Genomic DNA, 24,213 nt, shown 5'->3' with positions numbered 1-24,213 from the left:
GCAATCAACTTGGGAACTCGGTGACAGAGACCCGTTGCCAATGGAGACTACCCCACGTCCTCAAGGTCCAAGGATGAGTCTGCCACCACTGCAGTAGCAGCAGTCCAAGTCGGGCAGATTCCTGATGCATAGGAGCAGCTAAAAGACTGACAGCTGGGGCAAGCAGGAAAGCTTACTTCTGTTCAATCGGCTCCAAGAGATCCAGGGCAGGTTTGATTTCTCTCTCGGGATCTGCCGTTTCCACAGTGGTACTAACAATGGCAATGTACTTCCCTTGTGCAGCCACGTTGTGTGCAGAAGAGATCATGCAGACATAGATATCTAGGATGACATACAAAAAAGTAGTCAGAGGTTCATATCACACACACATCAGCTGATCTCCTAGGTGGTTATGCCGGCAGGGACTTTTAAGATGTTAACAGAGATTAACTGGGTATGTATGTATGTGGCCCACAAGAAGTATCCATCCATGCGTCTGTCCCATTCGTTCCAGTGCCTTAAGGGTCATTAGAGAGAGGACAAGATGGACTCTTCTGTGGCCACAGAGGAGCAGCCGCCTCAAGCTACAGCAGAAGTAGTTTAGGTTGGCAATTAGGAGGAGCTTTCCAGCTATGAGGGTGGTCAAGCACTGGAACAGGCTACCAAAAGTGGTTGTGGAATCTCCCTGCATGCTCTCAAAAACCCTCAGGCTAAACAGGCATTGGGCTGGGATAGTTTAGTCAGGGATGATATTGCCTTGAGCAGAAGCCTGAACTAGGAGGACCTTGTGGGGCCCCGTCAAGCCCTGTTTTCAGAAGCATGTCAAAGGATCTAGGAAAGAACTTTTGATTCAAAGGCATTCAACATACACCCTCTGATAGAGATCCACAGCTGTAAGGCAGGAACCAAATTCATTCTGCCTCCATTGCTTGAGCTGAGCAAGTCCATTGCCAACCCAAAGGAGGAGGACACTGCAGTCGAAAGCTGAAGACTGTGCAGCTCCAGCTGTGTCCAGGAGAGGGCAGCCTGGCCCCAAGCCACACCGCACAACCCCTCCTTGAGTCGTAGGCACGAGGCTTAAACCAGTCAGACATGCTTAACCTGGTTTAAGCGACTATTAAAAAACACAAATCTCAGTAGGTGGCTTTTAGAAAGCAGAAAGTTCCACTCTGCCTTACACACTTGCCTTGAACTGCAATCACTTCAGATTCAAATAAAAGACTGAACTGATGGGATTGTTAGTTCAGCCCCCAAAACATAGGCCAAGTCAAAATTACAGATTTCACTGGACTCAAAGTACTTGGTGCTCAAGAAGAACAAGGTCCTTGTCCTTTTGAGAAGCCTTCTGGTCACTGTAGTGTACATACAGAGCAGTTTGAATGCTGCCTCTGTAGTTGTGGATATGCTGGGTATATCTGCATGTGCAATTAATGTGACTGAATAAACTGTGGCACAATCCGAGTCAAAGTAAACTAATCCCGACATTACCATCTACATGTGCATTTAGGCACAGTAATTTACTCCTGCATCAGATAAAACTTGTGTCCAACAGGACTATTCTAAAGTGGCATAAATTAAACATACTGTGCCCTTACTGCAGCACACATGTAGACAGTAACATTTTACTGCACAGTAAATTAGTCTGTGCAGTGAAGTGTCACAGTGGGCATGTCTACATGTGCAAGTGGCTATGATTTCTAGATGCCCCAATACTACCTGTTAAGTGACAGCAGCATCTGCCTTCTGCACCAGGAGAGAATCCAACTACTATGGGAGATGGCTAGGAACTCACACATGGGAAAGAGCTCAGAAGCCATCACTATGCAGTAAGCAGGGCGTTTTCTTTGCTCTTTCAGTGTCCTCCATTCAACTCCAAGGACAGCAGTGCAAAGCAAAAAGGACAGCAGTGCAAAGCAAAAGAGGAAACAGCCTAATGAGACCAGAGTCTTGTTCATCCCCTTTGAGGGAAAACCCCAAGGAGAGAACACGTGCAATTTTTCCAAGAAACTGAAACCGCAGCTGATAGAAGTAAGAGATGAGAAGAGCTGGGCCAAGCCACAGCAGCATTCACAATCTTCCAAGGAGGAAGCATTTGTGGGGAAGACACTGAAAGAAAGAAGAGCAATCAATCTTGTGAGGCTGATTTCCTAAAACTATTCTCTGTGGCTGTAAGGGACAGGACTAAAAGCAATAGCCTGCAGCAGAGAAACGTACTGAGATTACAAAGAAGTCTCTACGAGAATGGTTACATACTGGAAGAGGTCACACTTAAAGCTATAGATTCCACCACCTCTGGAAACGTTCCAAGACCAGGTTGGACAAACCATCCTGGTCCAGTGTCTATGCTGCTAATGAAGCTTGGCCAAAAGAAGATCTCATGAGGTCCCTTTCAGTCCTACTTTTTCTAGGAGACCAAACTTCTACTACAAGCTACTAGTTTTGTTAAATCTCTGACTTCATTGAATCTTATGAGCACCCAGCTGGCACATGGACAGGCACTTAATATGATTTGAGGAACACGCCAGCCTAACACGCAAGCACTCAGCACACCAACAGGCAAGCAGGTAGCAGCCAATCTTCCCCACGCACCTGATTTCCGGTTGACCTGATTCTGTGGAATGATGATCTGGCATGAGTTGGCATCGTTTGTGTTCTTGATTGGGTGGCTTAAGATGCAGATTACTCGAATCACTTGACCAACCTTTGTTACACGATCCGAAACATAACTGGGGTCGCAGATGAGTTGTTTGCAGCGGGCAACCTGCCAAGGACAGAAACAGTGCAATGAATTCCCCCAAGTGAGGAGCCATAAGCAGAAAGTCTTATCTTACGAGAAGCACTCTCATGACATAGAATTCATTAGAAGCACTGGTTTCTGGGCAAGAGCTAGAGGGCATATTACAAATGCCATCAATGAAGCATCAAGGTGCCTGTCAGGAAACCGCAATGAAAATTCGTAATATTAACAGTTTAGGCAGAAGACTAGATTAGCTGGTAGTAGCTGCGTTGTGGTTCTGTGAACTATTTAGGTGTTTTTCCTATACCATATTTATACTCCACCTCCACAAGCAGCAGATTCATCTTCAGCATTATCCCAACACAAAAACGGTTGCTCCTAATTTCAAGCCTTGCCTATAGCTTGGAAGAATGGTCAAGACAGAGCTGGGGTTAGCAACATCCTGCAGATTTTGCTGGATGGGCTTTATTTTATAAGCCAGAATTATAATTAAAAAGAAAACCCATAATATTTCCTGCATTTATTGGGAAAAAAACTGCACCAAGTCTCACTGGACTATCAGACTAGACATCATCGAGAAGCGCTACTTCACAGTCAGGGCAGCTAGGATCTGGAACCAACTTCCAAGCAAAGTGGTGCTTGGCTCCTACCCTGGGCGTCTTCAAAAGGAGGCTAGACAATCACCTAGGCGGGGTTGTTTGACCCCAGCATCCTTTCCTGCCCATGGCAGGGGGTCAGACTTGATAATCTGATCGGGTCCCTTCTGACCCCATCAACTATGAAATGTACCTTGACAGCAATCAAATCATCTACAGCATACAGGTTAGGCATTATGGATGCATTCAGTTAAGTGTCCAAGTGGCCTGACAAAGGTCTAAAGAGGAGGGTCAGAACTGGACTATTTATATGCAGTATCTGTTGTGGGTTCCAGTGTTGGTTTACATGCATTATTCCAACTTGCTTAACTAGGGGAAACAATTTTAGCATGTATTAAAATACCCTACTAATTGTGCATTAGATGTGCGCATGGTAGTTCATATTAAAGTTTAGGCCTTTCTTGAGAGACAGGCAAGCAGAGTCTCCCTAGGCCAGTAAGTGTTCATGATTTTTGCCATATCAACTTGCTGTACATCTAGGGAGGCAGGAGGGAGACTTGCTGCCAGGCAACCAATCTCTCTTAATGTCAAGGGTACAGTCCGTTTCATATCTTGCTTAAATTTTACTTCTCAGAGTCTGAATGCAATGAAAGGACCTTGGTTTTGCTTGACCTGCTTTACTGCAAAGCCTGGGCAATCCTGGCTCTCTGGATTAGAGGAAAACCCCATTTGAAGAGTTCACCACATTTGGTGGATAGCAAGAACTACACCTGAAGTCAAGCAAGCCACCTTAAATTTTGTTTTGCTTGTGACCTTACTGTCCCAACTATTCAAGGCTTAAGCGTACTTCTAATCCTGCTTTTATAACACGTCCAAATGAAAAATCCTGAAATACGAGCCTAAATTCACCAAACCAAGAGATTTACTGAACACTATATGCTTGCTCTTGTGGAACAGCAGAGAGGGAGAGAGAGACAGCACACACAGGGTCCTGACAGCAAGCAGTTCAGAGACAGTCACAAAAGTTACCGTACCTCCCCTTCAGATTTCACACCAACCACTTTGCCATTTTCTATCACGATCTCTTCAATTGGCTTGTTCAGCATGTAGGTGCCTCCATAAATAGCGCTTAGCCTACAAGGAGTAATGCCACATTAGCACAAGGCTCCACACATTTGGACAGCCATCCCAGCTACTTGTTCACTTACTCTGCTTCAAGAGATTCCCCACCCCCCTTGTACTGATTAAGCTCTTCGCAACACAACTCTGTGGTCTTGAAAAGGAGCTGGCCTGAAAGCCTGAAAGCATGCTGCAGTAACAAGATATGGCCTTGCCCTCAGGCCTGGATTTCCATGACACTTCCATCTGAAATGTGCTCTGGGTTAAGATTCAAGGGGACCGTGGGGCGAGTGATTTGACGATGGGGGTCTACTACAGACCCCCACCCCCCCAACCAAGGGGAGGAGCTGGACCAGGAATTTTCAGGCCAACTTGCAGAGGCACTTAGGGCAAGGGATGTAGTTGTCATGGGTGATTTTAATTACCCAGACATCTGCTGGGAGGAACAGTCAGCCAGGACGGACTGTCTCAGGAGGCTCCTGGCCGAGATACAGGACCTCCACTTAATCCAGGAGGTGCACGGTCCCACCAGAGGAAACGCCCTGTTGGACCTGGTCCTGGCCACAGGCGATGACCTGGTCAGGGGCCTCCGGGTCCTCGACCACCTGGGCGATAGTGATCATCGCTTGCTGGAATTCACCGTCCAGCGCAGGGTGTCAAGGGCCTGCAGCAAGGCGGTAGCCCTAGATTTTAGGAGGGCCAACTTCAACACGTTGAGGAGACTAGTGGGTGAGGCGCTGGGGTCCTTGAGGGCAGGGGAACTCAGTGTCCAGGACGAGTGGTCATTCCTTAAGGAAACGATACTCAGGGCCCAGGAGGAGTCAGTCCCAACACGAAGCAAGGGGGCAGGAGTGTCCGGAAGCCCCCCTGGCTCACCAAGGGCGTCCAGGAATGCCTGATCGCCAAAAAGGCGGCGTACACCCGGTGGAAAGGGGGTGCTACCGCCTCTGCTCAGGCCTGCAGGGGGGCTGTCAGGAAAGCTAAGGCAGACATGGATGCTAGTCCTAGGTCTAAGATCAAGGATAATAAAAAGTCCTTTTTCAATACATAGGGAGGATGAAGGCGGCACCGGGTAATGTGGGGCCCCTGCCAGATACGCTGGGCAATCTGGTGGCTGCACCAGAGGAGAAAGCAGACCTCTTTAACCAATTCTTCATGTCCCTTTTCTTGTGCAGGGACCAGGACTTCCCCACTGGGATGCCAGAAGGACTCGAGGGGAACACCTCCAGACCTTGGGTTGGGGAGGACCGGGTTAGAGAGCTTCTGGAGGGGCTGGACGTGTTCAAGTCAGCGGGTCCAGATGCTCTCCACCCCAGGGTGCTGAGGGAGCTAGCTGGGGTTATTGCAGGGCCCTTGGCACGGCTTTACGAGCACTCATGGTGCTCGGGCCAGGTGCCAGATGACTGGAAGATAGCTAATGTGGTCCCCATCTTCAAAAAAAGGGAAGAGGGAGGACCCAGGCAACTATAGGCCCGGCAGTCTTACCTCTATCCTTGGGAAAACTCTTTGAGAAGATCCTCGAGGAGCACATCTGTGATGGACTGGCTTCAGGGATGATGCTCAAGGGCAACCAGCACGGTTTCATTAGGGGCAGGTCATGTCAGACCGACCTGATTGCCTTTTATGATCAGGTCACAAAGGCAATGGATGCAGGTGTCGCCGTGGATGTAGTCTTTCTGGACTTCAGCAAGGCCTTTGACACCATCTCCCACCCCATCCTCATTAAAAAAATTCGGCAGCTGTGGCACTGATGCCTACACAGTCAGATGGATTGCAGATTGGCTGAAGGGTCGTACTCAGAGGGTGGTGGTGGATGGGTCATATTCAACCTGGGGGGAAGTGGGCAGCGGAGTCCCCCAGGGCTCGGTCCTGGGGCCTGTGCTGTTCAATTTCTTCATCAGCGATTTGGACGACGGGGCGAAATGCAACCTATTTAAATTCGCTGATGATACCAAAATTTGGGGTGAGGTGAGCCCGCTAGCAGGGAGGGAAAGACTGCAACAAGACCTGGATAGGTTACAGGGGTGGGCTGACATAAACAAGATGCGTTTCAATACCGACAAGTGCAGGGTACTGCACTTAGGCAGTAATAACCAGCAGCACACTTACAGAATGGGAAACTCCCTTCATGAGAGCACGGAGGCAGAAAGGGATCTTGGAGTCATTACTGACTCCAAGATGAACATGGGCCGATAATGCAAGGTCACGGTTGGCAGGGCTAACCGCACCTTGTCGTGCATCCACAGGTGCATCTCAAGTAGAGCCAGGGAGGTGATCCTCCCCCTCTATGCGGCACTGGTCAGGCCGCAGCTGGAGTACTGCGTCCAGTTCTGTGCGCCCCACTTCAGGAGGGATGTGGACAACATTGAAAGGGTCCAGAAGAAGCCACCCGCATGATCTGGGGATTACAGGGCAGACCCTACATTGAAACACTGCGGGACCTAAACCTGTTCAGCCTTCGCAAGAGAAGGCTGAGGGGGGACCTGGTGACAGTCTATAAAAACTCACTAGGGGGGGACCAGAAGGGTTTAGGGGAGACACTGTTTCCCCTAGTGCCCCCTGGTATGACAAGGAACAGTGGACACAAATTACTGGAGAGTAGGTTTAGATTAGACATCCGCAAGAACTACTTCACAGTCAAGGTGGCTAGGAGCTGGAACCAGCTTCCAAGGGAAGTGGTGCTGGCTCCTACCCTGGGGAATCTTTAAGAAGAGGCTTGATGACTACCTGGCTGGACTCAGATCTGAGTCCAGTCTTTTTCCTCCCCCCCAGGCGGGGGCGTCAGGCTTGAAGATCTACAAGGTCCCTTCCGACCCGACTTCTGTGATTCTATGATATGAAATCAAGCATTTCATTTGTGCCATTCAAGGATCTGGGGCAGTTTTACTTGCTTTGGTGCCCCTGGCTAAGTTCAGTAGCACAAATAGGCAAATTTTACTCCAAAAAGTTTGCCTCATTCTTTTAAGAGCAGCTGCAGCTTTTTGCTGAACTGTTAAACCTCATTGTAACAACTGCTTGCGTTTAGTGGAGTTGTTGGATTACTACACACCGACCTATGCATCTGCAGGGTTTGTTTGTTTGTTTTTTTTTTAAAACCTACCACAAGGGAATTCCCAAAGCTTAGGTACCTAAGTAAGAGCCCAACCATGTTAACCGTTTCCAAGACAGACTGTTCAACTGTGCTCTCATTTCCTATTTAAAGGCTGGTTTTCTCCCAAGCCACGATCACATCAACTTTGAGCAGAAAGCACCAGTTCAAAGTGTCTGGATAGCCAAGCTACAAGTAGACTGCAGGCCGCAAGCTACGAAGTGCAGCACGTAGGAAACTGTTTAGGGTTGCTGGAAATACTACTCCCAGATTCAACCCTGCTTCTCCCAATTCCCATTGCTGGCAGTGGGAGAGAGCAGGTAGTGCAAGCCAGCCTGTAGGCTTCCCCAGGAACCGGGATCTCACTTGTGAGAAACCTGGACTGCTTCCAGGTGAACACCGACAGCAAGAGAAACCCTGGCCATGGCACTATTTGCTGAAGCTCCTCAATTCTACAAGGCTTTAATTTGATGTAGTTATGCCAATTTTGAAATCGTCTCTGGCATGAATAATGCAGGAAGCCAACTCCTGTAGCGCAAGAGCGTTAAACGCATGGCCTGCTGGCCGATCTAGTTTACAGAGCTACATTACCTAGCCAACAGTAGTTTGGGGAAGTGGCCTGAATTCGGGGCCCTTGGGCTACAGTGAACACTGGCAGGAGGACAAGCAAGGGATATAGTCCCCATCATCCTACAGCCATTTTGCCCAGCACCACTACTGTGGCCCCCACTTCCTTGGCCATCAGCCTCTGTCAGAGCCCAGTGCAGTCTAGGCCTGGCCCACGGTGCAAGGGAGTGTTTGATGCCCCATGACAGTGCATCAAAAGCCCTACAAACTGGTGAATTAAGGCAAGTGTCAGCAAGCCTGATGCTAAAGCAGTCTGTAACCAAGCAGGTCTTTTCCAATACTGAACTAATGTTGTAGAGGGCTTGGCTGCCTCTCAGACAGCAAGTTAAGCACATAACACCACTTCCTCTCAAGTCCATTGAGCTGGCTCAGGGCCAAAGAGGAATCTAATCCACGCCCCCAAACGCCTCTCTCCCCAAAAGAGGGATGTAGTGCCCCTGAACACTCCTCATTCAGGCCTGCAAAGGGCTCAAAAGTCCCCCTTCCTGTACCGCCTCCCCCCCCTTCCCTAAACACCCCACTCCACAAGGGGAATTCTCAGAGAAATAAAGGAAGTTAAGAAATGCCATGCAACAGATTAAGCACATGCCCAGGCCCAGCATCCAAGATTTTGCCCAACAAGCTGCAACTCGCAGCTAAAAAATTCTCACCTTGCAAATCCCTGGGGCAGTTCTCCAAGGCCATACAAGGGATACAGGTAAGGGCTTTTACCATATCTAGCCAGAGATTCACTGTACAGTTTAATCCTGTTGATAGTTTCGTGGCATGGTTGATCTAAGTAGCTGGAAAGAGCAGGGGGAAGAAAGTCAAGATCTCAGCAGACAGCACTTGTTTCACCAGACCCAAGACAGATACGTATTAGAGTGTGCTTTAAGAGTTAGGCTGCCTCTGATGGAGCTGCCTTTCCCCTCTTCTTAAGCTGCCACTCCTGAAGCACACTTCCCCACTGAGGAGAGCAGAAGGAGGGAAACAAAACACTTTAGGTTTTGCTAGACTGCTCATTTAAGCCTTCACGTAACCCTTGAAGGATGTTTAACCCAAACTACTAGTCTATCAGAAGCAGAAACATCCCACCAGCACTAAGGACCCAGCACTTAAAAATCCATCGTTCCAAACGTTCATAAATGCCCCTTCCCTGAAGGTAAGCTCCGTGCATCTGTGGCTGATGAAGACCCCATACCCTTCAAGGAGGGTCTCCCTAACTCGCAGGGCACAGAAGCAGCACCCAATCCCAAGTGGTGTTGGTAGCCAATGAAAACACACACTTACTCATCGGTTCTGTACAGTGCAAGAGCATGACCTGTGAAGTCTATGACATCCTGGCCTAGGTCAAACTTCTTATACACATCTCGCATAGTTGTCTTCTTGGGGTCGACACCTTCAAATGTTCGGGCATCGTTTTCATCAAAGTTAGCAACGTACACTAGAAATTTCCTGAAACGGCGTTTCTCAAACAAGCCCATCAAACCTACAAGGAACGAGAAGCATTGTCAGATCAGAGATCTTTGCTACAGATCAAGGAGTCCGAAGAGAGACCAGAAAGCAGTTTCAAGTCAGAAAAAGGCTCGACTTGTAAAGCTATGGCATCTGCCAGTCCACAAAGTATTACAGCAGGCGCACTGGCAAGGACTAAACACCCTTCAGTGTGTCCCAAAGTTTAAAATCTGTCCAAGTTAGCCCCAAATTAAAAGATTGTGCTGCTTGTGCTAAAGGACTCAAAGCTCCAGATTAGCTGGAGAGCTAGTCTGCTTATTAGGGAAGTGCAGAGTAGCTTTCAATATTAGAACAGGACTCAGCAGATGTGCTAGACACTCAGCAGTAGTACAGAGAGCTACTCCTACAGCTCACAGATAACCTCACTACTCCCAGCTGCCATTCGAGGGGAGAGTACTATCCTGGACCTGTAAGCTTTTTTGGCTCAGCCTTAAACTAAGTAAGAGCCCAATCACCTTCCATCAGTTAAGCAGCTTTGGCTCCTACCCCCTCCAGTGTGCTGTGAAATAAAAGCAAGCCTACTTCTCTAGTCCCTCCATAGCCTTTTAAATCCTTCCCATGACTTAGTAACTGTCTTCATTGCCTTCAGCTTCAGTCTGAAAAAGAAGATGGGAATACTGGTCCTTCTATGAACAGGATAGAGGCAAAACTAGGTCACTCAGACAGCACCATGAAAACAGGTAGTAGGCAGCAGAGGCACTTGGGCAGTTTGCTAAATTTAAGCAGACTCTTCAGGCTACTCTTGGAAACTCTTCAATGGCTCAAGGAATAAGAAACTGGACTACTCCAGGCTCCACACTTTCCAGAGATGGCTATTCAGCATTGCTCCAAGTAACTGGAGCAGTTATCACATTGCAACTGCAAGGAGAAGAAAGATTCAGTCTCTGACCAACTCTTAGGGCATGCTGCCCATCTGGCAACACTTCCCTGTACAAGTGTTTGACATGGACATAAAAAACCCATAAACAAGAATCTTGCTGAGTAACTCTTCCCAATTTAGGTATTTGGGCTTACAAGCAGCTATGCTGCAAGAGGTTCAGTGTTATCATTTCCATCCCAGAGCACTGGACAGAGTCCAGAACCCAAAAACTGGATGCGACCTTGTTGAACTCCCTTGGTCGTTACTGAAGCCCAGTTAAAACAACTCTAAGGACCAGTGATTCAGTGGAGACAAAAACAATTTTGTCTTGTATCTACTCTAATATTAGAAAGTAATGGATCCACTGACACACAGGTCCGTCCCCTCTGTATTCCCCACATGCCTATACGCACACAAATAAACTAGAAAGCTGCAAAAAGGGCTTTATGTGGCTCTCAGTATCTGAAGAGACTGTGGACTCACTGGGCACATCTACTGCACTTTTAGCATCTCGTGCAGATTAATGGCAAAAGGCACACTAATGCATGTGACTAATGTGCAGCAGACTAATAGTGTCACTTAAAACACATGCACTGGTGCTACTGCACAACAGCACCAGTTACAAGTTAGTACTCATTACAGGTACTAAACTTAATATGCCATAATTACAGCACATTAACACATGTGCAAGGTGTGCCCACCCTGTACAGGACTGAGACACTATCTTTAGCATTTGGAGAAAAAAAGAGCACTTTCAGTTTTCATTAGGCTCTTTTAACAATCAAAATCCAGGGGGAGTAGTCATCAGCATACTTTCTGCACACAAAGCTGTTTAGTTTGCAAACTAGCTCCTACTTTGTGCTGCAGCTGTGAAAATGCAGTTTCTGCAACACTTCCATGCGTATAAGACTACGCTGCAACATCAAGACAGGAAGCATCTTCATTTTAATAAATAAGGGACATTTAAAGCAGAAGAGTCCAAATTGCAGACAAGCCAGCTGTACCAAGCTAGGCTTGTTAAGAATCGCTCAAGATCATCTGCCCTCTAAATTGTTTCAGTTCAGGCCTGAAATGCAGGACAGCAGGGTTAATAACCAATGTGGGCTGAATGCAGCTCGGGCAAAGCGCCTGGATCTGGTCTGCAACATGGGAATCAGCTGCAAGCAGCACACCCCCTTTTCTGCCCAGCACAGTGCTGCTGATCCCCGCTACAGCCCTCCTTGCTCGCTCCTACCCCACCTGCAAGTGCTGCTTACTACAGGTACCTTGTCTCCCCAGTACACTGCTTACTGGAGATAAGTTCTCTTCCTCCACACCTCTCCACCCCGAGATCAGCAGCCACCTTCTCCCCACAAGGGAGGTGGCAGCAGCCAGGTCACCAACTACAAGTCCCTGGCTCAACACTTTAAAAGGTTGCCAACCCTTAGCGTAGAGAATGATTGGCTTGGAATCAGCCTTAGATGCCAAATCTAAGCTAATCTAGTATCATACTTGTAAAGAAGCAAGAGCAACTGAAGACGCAAACCCTGTACTTGGAGCAGAATGTATTGCTGGAAGGGGATGTGGCAACACCATTAGGAGTAGTTCAATGATGCACATTACACAAAACTTGGTTATCCACACTGTTAGTGTGCATGCATTCCCAGTTCATCTGGGAGATTTTCAATACTGCCAATACAACCCAATGACAATACCCAAAGAGCTGTAAGCTTACAACTGTGGCCCCAGAAGGAAAACAATATCCAAGGAAAAAAAAGAGATGCTGCTTACTGGATGCCAAGGCTTCTGCCTCAGTGGAAGGAACCTTGTAGATTTTGCCACCCTTGTAGACAAAGCTTCCTTCAATCACTTTGAAGTCTAGGTAACGAGTGACTTCTGTGTAAAGTAACATCTTTACCAGCTGACCTGCAAACAAGAAACGAACAGCAGATCTTTATCTGGGTGACAAGCCCTCTGTGAAGAGGATTATTCTTCTCCTCCAGCTTCAGAACAACTCCCAAAATGCTCATAACGCTGCTCTGCCACAGTATCTCCCCATACACTCAAGACAAGGCAGGGTCAGAGAGCTGGAAGTGTGGACACCCATCTTAACCAGTGTGCAGAAGACTGCAGAAGTTCCCTTTCTGCTACTTCAAGCACTGCTAATATGTAGGTAGAGTTCCTAGTGTCCTCACTTTTGTGATGCTGCTAGTGACATTTTTTACTTGTCTAATACCTGTCAAATCGAGATCTGACAAGACTGGAATTGCAGTGGCAGGAAACAAAGGGACAGTGCTGCGCGCTATAAAAATTAACAGTCAAATATCCAGACAAAGTTTACAAGCAAGGCAGCTACTTTAGGCAAGACTGGTCTTCACTCCTACTGTCACCCAGAAATTCATGTTAGTTAGTTCAGAAACAACTGAACTAAGGATGTAGCTTCTTTATCAGTCTGTGGGCGAGCTACCTGAACGCAAAGTTTGGTAGGCAGGGCTTAATGTGTTATGACTCATGCCCAACCCACAGTATTGGTAGAATCCCCGCCTGCCACACCGGAGACCTGGGTTTAATTCACATATGCTTATACAGTTACAGCCATGGAGGCACCAAACATCTGGACTCAGGTCTGGCCTTTGGATTCTGTCTCGGTGGACTACAGGGTGGGAAGGAAGATCTGGGCATCCTCCACACTCCTGCCTAGGCATACATGTTCAAGGTTTAAGTGACTTCTCATGCATACACCATAATCCAGAAGGGTTGATGGTTGCCAAACCAGGTTGTCCATCTTGCCAGTACACAGTATTGCCAACCAGGGAACACAAACAAGAATAAAGTGTCTCACATAGGTTTCATGAACAATGTTTCTGGTAGCAGTAATAACAGACATTTGGCAATGTTTTAAAGCTGCCCTAGGAACTGGGAAAACCAGAGGACAAGTTAACTGCTGACCAGCCACTTTTTCTGCTAAATGGTAGCTGCAGTGCTTAATGGCAAGTTGACTGGAACTAGCAATGTGGCCAGTGACTAGAAGAGTCACTAAGGAATGGGTGAGGTGAAGATATCTGCAAGCAACTGGCCTCTAACCCCATTTGCTATCCTATTCAAGTTCAGCACAAGTGTAAGTAGACTGCAAAATCCAGTTTAGAATAAATGCGCTTCTACCATTAGAGACCCTGCCTTTAGAAAGGTTGTATAGCTGATTTTTTAAGGTTCTTCTGTAACATGCTCTGCTTCTCCAAGACATGGGCCCCAACATTTGAGACTGTTTGCTTGTAAACATCTGTCTCAGCTAGGACAGTGAGTTATGGCACCTACCCAAAGGAGGGCAGACCCAGTGGGAGAACAAATATTTTTTGACTCATCTGAATAACTACTTCAAGCAGCCCTGGAAGAGACCTTCAAGACAGCTCCTCAGAACCAATACAAAGAAAGAAATACTGAAGTTGGGACCCTGTCTTTAGTCAGAAATAGCCTCAAGGAGATGCAAGTTACCTACCATTAGCCATAAGGAATTTGGGAATCAGGTCCACGTTCCAGTCTCTCCCTCGTCCCATTGACTCTGGAGGAGACCCTGGTAGATTAAACCTTTTATAAAGCTTTGGGTGAAAACAAAGACAAAGTATTACTTTCTTTGCTATATTATCAGTTTGCAAGGAAATCTGACCACCCCAGTCTTCCCAGACAACAAGTTACTGACTCGCACATGCAAGATATTTAGTTTGGAAACCCAACTAATGAACAATGCCATGCGCAAATCACATCTAGTACTACTGCAGGTCCAGCAGCAAGCAGGCTGCTCGTACTCATGAAGAGTTGTTTTCCTTCAATGTAGAGCCCTGGAATTGGAGATGGGCTTATCAGGATTATGACCCGCTGAACCAAAACTGCTTTTGTACAGCACAGCAAAGAGTAATCTGATCAACTCTGCTGCCTCGCTGAGCAGATCTCTGCATTTGAGGCTTTAAAATCAAGTTTCCAGGCAAGTAAATACTCCCTTGCCTTGCAAAGCAGACTCTTGATCAGATTGTCTAGAGACCATTTAATTGATTATTTACAGCAACTTCAGCTTCTGGAGTAGGATCTTCAGAGAATTTTGTAATCCTGTGGTTAAGTGAACTGAACAAGTGCCCACTCTAGTCTGCAAAGCTTAGAAAGACCAAAATGCATTACAAGTAAAAGCACTGAGTTTGTTTCAGTCAGACGCCTACTCCATTTTCAGGACAACATTCCCTGAGAAAGCCATACAGCAGTACAGACATTTGGCTAAATTACCTTTGTGAGACTGAAGGAGGGGGAAAAAATTCAACTTTAAGTAGATAACTAGTTGTTGTTTCTCCAATCTCATCAAGCATTTAGATAACAGCACAGCTACTATTTAGTCATATCAGATGATAGACCAAAGATTGGAAAGGATAAAGATGTTGATAGTTTTATTTTTGTCATCCCCGGTACCATGGTACTGAAGAGGAATGCCAATTGTATGACTGGAAGAGTTTGAGACATGTAGTTAGGGAGCAATCAGATAGGTATAAAGGATCAAGTATCAGTCTTCAGTACTTACATCCTCCAGTGGTGTAATGGATGCACTTTCACCTCCATAGTAAGAGTTGCGATCCATATGAAGGACCTTCTTTCCATTCACGGACATAATACCAGAGAGGATACATTCCTGTGCACAAAGAGAGACATTTTATTTAAATAAATGCAGGGGAAGCCCTGTGTCAGCTATACAGCAGAGCTGCCCTGTTCCTAGATTCCAGGAAGGAAACACTGCAAAGTCACCAGGGCTTGCACTAAAGCCAGAGGACCAAACTCTGGCACTTAAGCAGATTGAAGGAGCATATTGGCAGCATGCCAGTCACATTTCACAAGTTCTAAGTCTCAGACCTGAGCAGGAAGAGAACCAAGGCCGCTTTCAGGGAACACAGGCCGCAGACAGCAAAAGCAGGATTGGATACCTGTCAAAGTTGAAGAAGCCTATTATTGCAGGCATGCATTTTTGGTTTTAGGATACATTATCACCATCTTAATGATGCAATTGCTGAAGTGATTCTGAGAAGTGATGGAGGACACCTGACACACAGCAGGAAGTGAACAAAAAAAATTCAAAGTCAAATTAAAATTAGTCTCTGGAATTTCTGCTTTTGAAGCCACAGATGTGGAACAATTTTTTGAAACAGTGTTGGGCACTGAAGACTCATTCCCACTCTGAAAAAGAAACTTTCACAGCCCTGAGGAGAATGGTGCATGTGCCTCCAGTAGGATTGGTATGTTGTACCGACATGGATGGGGCAGGGGTCACCAGAACTGCTGACGATAGTTTGACTTTGGTCAAAAAAAGGAAGTGCTAGTTTAGCCACAAGCTTGTGTATCAAAAAAACCCTGGATACATGCTGAAGCCAGGCAACCACTCTGACTTTCCACTAGGTTTAGGAGAGTTTAACACAAAGAGCTGGGTAAACCAGAAAAGCTTCCTACCTCTGGGACCACAAATTACTAGCTGAAGGAGGTCCATCTTCTGCAGATTGCCAGTAAGGCTAGATCTAAGAAGGCGACCCTAGCCTTGAAGGGCTCAAGGGAATAAGGCTCTTAAGCACTCCTTCATTTGGCTCTTCAAACTAACTACTTACTATCCTACTGTTTGTCAAGGGAAACTCTAAAAGATACAGCCAACAAAACAGAATTATCTTGGGTAAGTGATTCTTATAGACTTTGTGGGATGCCCCAAGTCAAGGGTCAGCAATGCTTTTGGGCTGGGTGCCAAACACACCTGCAACCTTGGCTTGCAGGATGTTGGCATGCCAGGGTCAGACAGCAAGGGAACTGTGAGGAGCCCGATCCTTGTTGGAGCATGCAACTCTGCTGTCCACCAAGGCACATGGGCAAGCAAAATGTCTTCATGTACCACACATGCCAGGTGGCTGCTGGTAGCCTTGCCAAGTCTTCCAAGTCAGTCCCTCTAGTTACTGCCAGAAATGCCTTCTTAAGACCACACAGAACAACATGTTACACTACCTTTGTGTGCCACAGCCATCCTGTGCTTGTCTTATACCACAAAAGCAAGCCATTACAAATGCCACTTCACTGTATGTACCTAGATTCCTGGTGGCCCCAGACAAATTTTTAGTATCAGGCCCCACTTCAGAGATGGCGATAATAACAATAATAATAATAACCACCACCATTTTCAGGCCCCCCTTTCAGTCCAGGCCCCGAGCGGCTGCCTGGTTCACCTATGCCCATGTCTGGCCCTGACACCAGCATTCAAAGAAATACAGTTCACAACTGAGCAGAGGTAACGCCACCTGGTTCCATACAACCCAAACAGAAGTGAATAACTTGGTGTCTAGATGAGCTTGAATGAATGACTTGATACTGGTTGCCACTCAGCACTGGCAAAGATTAGTGTTGCCACCCTTTGAAGACACAAAGGTTTACTTCCTGGAGGCCCAGGTTACAGCTGTGGGTAAGAATCTCAGCAGATGAGAGGGGAACATCTCCTGTAGTACATATCTTTTCTGAGTTAACCAATGTCTTTACTACCAGGAGGTTGCTGAATGCCCAGAAGACAGTCCTAAAACCAGTTCAACTGACTGGTGCCTTCTTGGATCTCTCCAGTTCTGCCAAGTGAAGGAGTTTAACCCAGTGGTTCTCAACCAAAGTGCCACAAGACCCTTTTAAAGGTCACACTGAAAACAGGAGGCAGCACACACAGGCACCACCACACATGGCTTCTGTAAAGCAAAAGCTAATGCGGGCAGGAGTACTCACACCTGCCACAGCTACTTCCCCATCCAGGCCTGCATGCACCTCCTGGAAAGAGGCATGCAGGGCAGTTCCACCTAGTGGCAACAGCTTGGGGATAAAAGTAGGCAAACTGGGATTTTACAGTGCTTCTCAATCAGAGTACTACCAAATTCAGAAAAAATTAGAGGGGTAGCTTTGAGTTTTAAAAGGTTAAGAATTACTGGATGAACCAAAGATTAGTAGCGAAGAGAACATGCTTTAGGAGAGGCTGAGGAACATGGGACCCTTCAGCCTGGAGTAGTGAAAGCTCAGGGGGGACTTGGTAGCAACTTATAAGTACATCAGGGGTATATATTGGGAACTGGGGGAACATCTGTTCACCAGGACACCCTAAGGGAAGACAGGGTCCAACAGTCACAAACTGCTGAAGACCATTTTAGACTGGACATTAGGAAAAAAACTTCTTCACCATCCGAGTCCCCAGAATCTGGAACAGACTCCCCCCAGAAGTGGTACAAGCACCTACCCTGGATACCTTTAAGAAATGCTTGGTTACTTATCTTGCTGGGGGGGGGGGGGGGAAGAATCTGACCCCAGCCAACTTCCTGCCCCTTGGGCAGGAGGGCTACACCCACTGATCTCATGAGGTCCCTTCCACCCATGATGTCTATGAAATCTAAGAAGCTGTTTTGGACCTGGTACCAAAGAGACGAGGTCACTGATCATACTGTTGCAGTTGCTGTTAGCAGTTATACTTGATGCAGAGTCCTCTTTCGAGGTGTCAGCAGCTCCCTTTGAGAGCAAAGCAAGTCACATACATACCCTACATGAATGAGAAGTGGCTTAAGTATGGAGGCTTTACTCCTACCAGGCCTGCTATGAAGGTATTTATTCATTTTCTAATTTCAGAATTACATGAGAAGTCTGATGAGAGGGGGAGAAATGCTAGAAAACTTGAGTATGCCTTTAATGTTAAAATGAAGAAGCTGTGTATGCAACATGAGGCTTAATTAATTCTGTTAATTACTTTCAGAAGAGATCCCTATCAACCAGCAGTAGTTCATTTTCAAACCCTTGAAATCAGCTCACTGAATTAAAACCTGATGAGTCCTCCTTTGCAGTCATGTAGGTTTGACTTGACAGGTCCCATCAGCAATAGAATAACAATGAGGAACCAATGCCACTCTTCAAGAGTCGTGCCTTTAGTTGAAAAACATCTGCCAGATAGTGGTAAAAAGCATTGATAATTTCCATGTCTGGAGTTCATCCATGAAAAATCTGACCAGGATTTCAAAAATAAATAAAACAAAACCAGCCACAGATTGTTTCAACCTGGAGTGCCAAGTTGCTGTAAGGACTTTAGCAACCAAATTTGAGTCAGCTGACTTCCTTCCTTCATAGGAGCTTGAAGGAAATAAGGTTTCAATCTTCTCAAAATAAGGCTGTCACAATTTAAGTGATTACCTTGGCCACTTAGGGGAATATTTGGGATATTACACTGAGGGATGAAGCCACAAAGTTCCAGTTTCACCCTTAACCTTGGACTTTTGCTAGGAAGAGCCTATTTCTGGATCCAGTACAGCAAGTAGTATACTTCTGTAATGGGGCAACATAGATATTGATGGCTGCTACACTGCAGGCCTCCAAAAAGAAGGTTTCAATGCATGCAGTTTGCAACCATGTACCCACATGCAGTATAAACCACAGCAACCTCAGCTAACAGGACAGGCCTGCATCTTTTAAAAGATACAAATTAGCTAAAAGCTCTCTCAACTCACAACAAGCCCTGGTGACTAAGCATCACACACCCATGTACCAGTCCAGTTGTCTGCATCTGGGACCTCACTGATAACACTGCACCTTGTGTTAACTGAGGGGGAGTTTTTTGTTTTGTTTTGGGTTTTAAATAAAAAGGAGCAGCTTGATTGATAAACAGGGAAGGGCCAGATAAATCAGCAGCTTGAAGCCCTCATGCTTCCCTTGTGAGAAAGTATTTTGAAGAGGAAAAAAAAAAAAAATTATACACTCCAGTCCAACAGTGCACAAGGCGATCTGAGACAGTTCAAAGAACTGATTTAGTTTAAATCAGTTCAGATCTGATACTACATCCATCCAGGTTTATCTTAAACTGGTTTGCAGCATTTTGAAAGCTGTTTATGTGCACTGAATTTCTGCTGTGTTACAGATTTGAACTGTTTTCTTATGCTGATTTATGTGCAATTTCTGTCCCTAGCCTTAGGGGGGCCTACAACACACCGAGGAAAAAGGCATCAGAGTTTTTTCAGGGGAGGAACCCAGATAGTTGGGAAGAGGGGAGCATCCTACACCTTAAGAAAGTGAGCATGGTTATAAAGGCTTTCTTTTTTATGCACTTCACCAGGCAAGACACTGGTGCCCAGGAGTTACCATCCTTTGGTAGCAATAACCCATGGCCAGCCACCTAGGTCTGTGCCATCCACTGGCAGCCTCACCGAATACAGATGAAGTCTGTTCAATAAGCTGGGTTCTCAGGCAGCTGTAAAAACTGATGTCAGAGAGAAACACTCCTTAGCGATGAAGCCAAGGGAGTCTAGCTTGTGACTTAAGGGTTTGCCACCGTAATATTAAGAAGAGAATTGTGTCGGAGTAATCCTGTAGCAATGGAGAGGTGACACTCCTCAGAGACGATAAGCTTTCCACCTGCCAGGACACCCAATTCACTTGCCCTGGTGGCATGCAATGGCTTTAGTATCAACGGAGAGTTTGCCCTTGAACAGGACATCCTTCAAGCATTTCAGGAAACAAGTATGAGTTGACAGGTATATGCATCATCTTCTCCCCAGTGGTGGTGCCAAGCATGACACCAGAGTTCAGAAAAAGCCTCTGCTGCCATTCTGCTAGAAACTTCAGCCACTATGTTGTTGCCTCCAATAATTATTTGTGTACAAAACTGTCCATCATGAAGTGGAGCCAGCACCTGACTTCCAAGAGGAAATACCGATTTAAAAAAAAAATTATAATAATAATAATAATAATAATAATAATAATAATAATATCATTAAATTAGCTGAGGTACAAGACAGAGCAAAAGTAACAAGTAGTGAACTGATGGGTGGCTTGTTGTATTCTCACCTGGGATGAGAAGGGCTGTAACTTATAGATGTTCATACAGCTCGTTTGCTGCATGCTGAAGCAGTGAATTCACATCATTTTAAGAGCTCCAGCTACTAGGATAAACTGCACTATGAGTCACTGAATTTAGGCAATCCAGTCCTGTCAGTAAGCAGATGAGATTATGCAAGAGTGCATCCATTTGGAAAGATGCATGCAGGCAACATGGACCAAAAACAAAAATGCAAGTTATTACTTATTAGCTATTATCATTTGTAATTAATGCCTCAAGTGATCAACTGCCTATAAAATGGGCTCCTATAGACTTGCTTCAGCATGCTGGAAATCCAATGTGTCAGAGCAGACTCGATTAATCGAGTCTGCTAGAGCGCAGAAACTGACACGCTCTGGCAGCTTTCTGCATCATGTGCATCAGTGTTGCAGCACTGAAAAACATGGTGGTACGGTGCTTTGAAATAAAACGGGTTCGATGAGCTTTAGTTCAGAGCGCTCTGCCACCATTTTTTCAGTGGGGGGGGGATGCCGATGCACATGACGTGCACCCACTTTTAATTAGTGCAGCTCACTAACTAAAGCACCCGGTACCACATCCCAAAGCATGTGTAAAAATGCCCAGTCAGACTGAAGGATTCAGATGTTTACCCTGCATCTTTCTCTACACAACTGGCATCAATTAGTGATGCATTTATATTGTAAATTAGTCTGGAAGCCACTCTAGGTACATAGGAATATGAGGAATCGGACTCAGTGTTACTTAAAAGCGAAGACTTGTACGGAGATAATGCAAAGAAGACCTATACCATTTAACATGTTGCAGCCTCAAATAAGATTTACAACTGCTTTAAAAAAAAAATCTTATTTCTACCAAGCCAATCAAGTAAGAAACCATACTTAAGAGGTTTACACCTGTGCAATAAAAAAAAAAAGTTTAAATTAATGTTCACTGGTTTGGTTTTGTTTTTTTAAATAAATGTTCTTTAATGCTTTCAGATCAAGTTGATTCGGGCCTCTCACAAATGCTGGGCTCCTCTGTTCCTGGGAGATACTGGCAATACTTGGCCACTCAGACTTCATTGGTCAATCTCTTCCCTCTTTTCCAAATGATGCCTTTGCAAACTGTAAATTCACCATTTATTTCAGGACATGAGGATGTTGCTGGTCTCAGATTCTGAGGATGTAAGTTCAATTAAAAAAAAGAAAGTAAGAAGTACCCTATACAAAGGGTTTAACTATTCAATATTAAGTAAGTCTTCAGATTCATTGGTTAAGTCTATCTATGTGCAACTATGAAGAGTCATTCCCACCACGATTTTCAGGAACCAAAGCTTGTCATCTTTCCTGTAAACTGCAATCACAATTCATTGCCTACACCCGTTCTTGAGCTTTGTCAATGCACCTGGCCAACTGAAGGACAAGGACAGACTACCACCTGCCACTTGGACATCAAGCACCACTTCTCTTTAGCCTGTGGAAAGTGAAGTTAAATCCCCATTTACTCAGACAAGATAGTTTGTTCGCATGTTAAATGCACCTATTGGGTGTCTGGTCTCTACAAAGAGAGTCAAGGGCTGAGTAAAACAAAACTCCAACTCCACACCATCCATGTACCCAGAGATAACTCTGCAGAGTTCCTTACCTCTCCTTTAAAACATGCATCCCGGAAAGTTTAGGAAAACATGCCGAAACCTTCTACCTACTAGACTGACTCAAGGTTACAGGGTCCTGGAAGCCAAGACAGGGTGGGTGGGAGACACATGACACTTGAACAGGGCCTGGAAAGTGAGGGATGCAGCAGGGAAAACACAGTACTCAAGGAAAAAAATTGTGTGTAGATGAGTTCACTAACCCCAGTCAAATAGCCAAGGATTTGGTTGTAGCCGAGCTGGCCTACGGACACAGGCAGGCCAGGTTCATTGGGTAGATGCAATACCTTTTTATTAGACTAACTGAGTAGTTGGAACAAAGCTCTTTGCAAGCTTTCAGGTGCAATCACCCTTCTTCAGGCACAGGGAGACTGCTGTTGCTCTGAGATCTCCCTACAAAAAATAAGGCCATTTGGAACAACGCTGCCATATTTGATCATAAAAAGCTCCAAACTTCTTATCTGTTACTTCAGATGGGACTAAAAGACTAGTCAAATGAAGGGGGTTCCAGCTTTGAAGTTAATTGCCCCTCTTCAATTAGTAGAACCTGTGACTTTACCGGAAGTCACATAATGCCAGCCCCGGTTTCTACCCATGCTACCATTTCCTTCTCAAAAAAAAAAAAAAAAAAAAAAGGTCCTCCTATACTTCTCATGAGTAAAGCTTGAAGGAGTTTAGCAAGAGGAAGCAAAATACATTCAAATTGTGTGGCAGGATATGACCTTTACTGCAAGTTCTTGAGACATGCTCATAAGATTTGAAGGCCCCTAAATAAAAGCATACCCATTCCTTTCCACCGGAATTGCCTGCAGGTTTCTAAAAGCCACTGAACCAAATCATGCTGAAGATTTAACTGGCAGACAAAACGCTCTTGGGGTACAGGCAATATCTTTTATTAGACCAACTAAATTATAGCAAAAAAAAAAAAAAAAAAAAATTCTTTTGCAAGCTTTTCTTTGCAAATAATTTGTATTTGGCTACAATGTAGCTGGTCTAATAAAAGATAAGTCACCTCTACCCCAAAAGTTTTGCAAGCAAAAGCTTGCAAAGAAAGAATTTTTTTTGCTATGACTTAGCTGGCCTAATAAAAAGATACTGCTTGTACCCCGAGAGCTGCATCTGCCTCTGCTTTTGCACCTGCACGGCAAAAACCAACGCCCCCGAATCATTTAACTGTTCCCATTAAGAGCAAACAACGTGGACGATGCAGTGATCCTCTCTCGGTCACTTAGTTAAACAGAGGGAAAAATAAAAATAAAAAATTGAGATGGCTCATGTCACGGCGGGGGAGGGTCTCACAGGCGAAGCCCCTCGCACCCGGCAGCCAGACCAGGAAGCGGATGATATAACGAGGACCCTGCACCAGCAGGGGGGGAGCGAGAGGAAAGCTCGCTCAAAACCAGGACGGCTCAAATGGCAGATGGTGGATATTTATCAACACACACGCACAAGGCGCCGGCCAGCATCGCCGCCGGCCAGCCCCAACCGCAGCAGCAGCGCGAGGGCCGGAGCAGGACACGCAGGGACGCGACCGCGGCGCAGGGGAGAGGGGGGCGGCCCCCACCTCCAAAAAATGCAGATCTTCCTTTGTCCCCCAACCGGCGGCGGGGAAACAAAAGCAGGAAAGAGGCGGCCGAAACCCTCGAGGAAGAAACCGCCGTTCCCAGCCATGTTGAGCGCTTCGGGCCCCGCCGCTCCCGCAGGAGAACAATGCCCGGCCCTCCCCCCACCCCACCCCAAACCGGACAAACGGGGGGGCAGGCACCCCCAAAAAATACCTCCAACGAGAGACAGGAAGAGGAGGCGCACGATACATCCTGTCCTCCAAAATTAGGGTCCTAAGGGGGTCGGGGGGGGGGGGGGTCGCATCCAAGCGGGATGAAGCCCAGCCGGATCCTCCCAGCCAGGGCTTTAAAGCGCCCGCGACGCTATGGAGTCCCCAGCACCCACTCCTCCCCAAAGGGCAGGGGCTCGCCCCTCCCCCACCCCCACAGGGGGGACAAAAGAGCTGAAACGGACCCCCGCCCCTCCCCCACCCTGCCCCCCGTGAGGCGGGGGGAGCGGGGGCCGGCACCCACCGTGAGGCCGGTGCCCAGCACGATGACGTCGTATTCCTCGTTCATGGCGGCGCGGGGAGGAAGGGAAGGAGGGAGGAAGGCGGAGGCCGGAGAAGCAGGAGAAAATGGAGCCGCCGCCGCCGCCGTGAAGAGACCGCGCCAGGGGGGAGGGGCCGC

At 46.5% G+C, this 24,213-nt stretch overlaps 1 protein-coding gene across 1 annotated transcript in view; it reads right to left on the bottom strand.

Moving 5' to 3' along the window:
- GDI2 (GDP dissociation inhibitor 2) overlaps positions 1 to 24,213 on the bottom strand; it is a 25,348-nt gene extending 1,135 nt beyond the window's left edge. The window contains exons 1-9 of the mRNA XM_090041521.1: positions 24,058 to 24,213; positions 15,040 to 15,147; positions 13,975 to 14,074; positions 12,270 to 12,404; positions 9,416 to 9,614; positions 8,797 to 8,928; positions 4,347 to 4,446; positions 2,569 to 2,740; positions 177 to 321 (exon numbers count right to left, since the gene is read on the bottom strand). Coding sequence (XP_089897647.1) covers positions 177 to 321; positions 2,569 to 2,740; positions 4,347 to 4,446; positions 8,797 to 8,928; positions 9,416 to 9,614; positions 12,270 to 12,404; positions 13,975 to 14,074; positions 15,040 to 15,147; positions 24,058 to 24,102 — 1,136 coding nt within the window. The 5' untranslated portion in view covers positions 24,103 to 24,213. The remainder of the gene's footprint in view (positions 1 to 176; positions 322 to 2,568; positions 2,741 to 4,346; positions 4,447 to 8,796; positions 8,929 to 9,415; positions 9,615 to 12,269; positions 12,405 to 13,974; positions 14,075 to 15,039; positions 15,148 to 24,057) is intronic.

This window comes from Crocodylus siamensis, chromosome 4, assembly GCF_052110815.1.
Source record: "Crocodylus siamensis isolate JL-2025a chromosome 4, ASM5211081v1, whole genome shotgun sequence".
Lineage (NCBI taxonomy): Eukaryota > Metazoa > Chordata > Crocodylia > Crocodylidae > Crocodylus > Crocodylus siamensis.
Note: the sequence above shows the minus strand (reverse complement) of the source record. Positions and strands in the feature narration are given on the sequence as shown.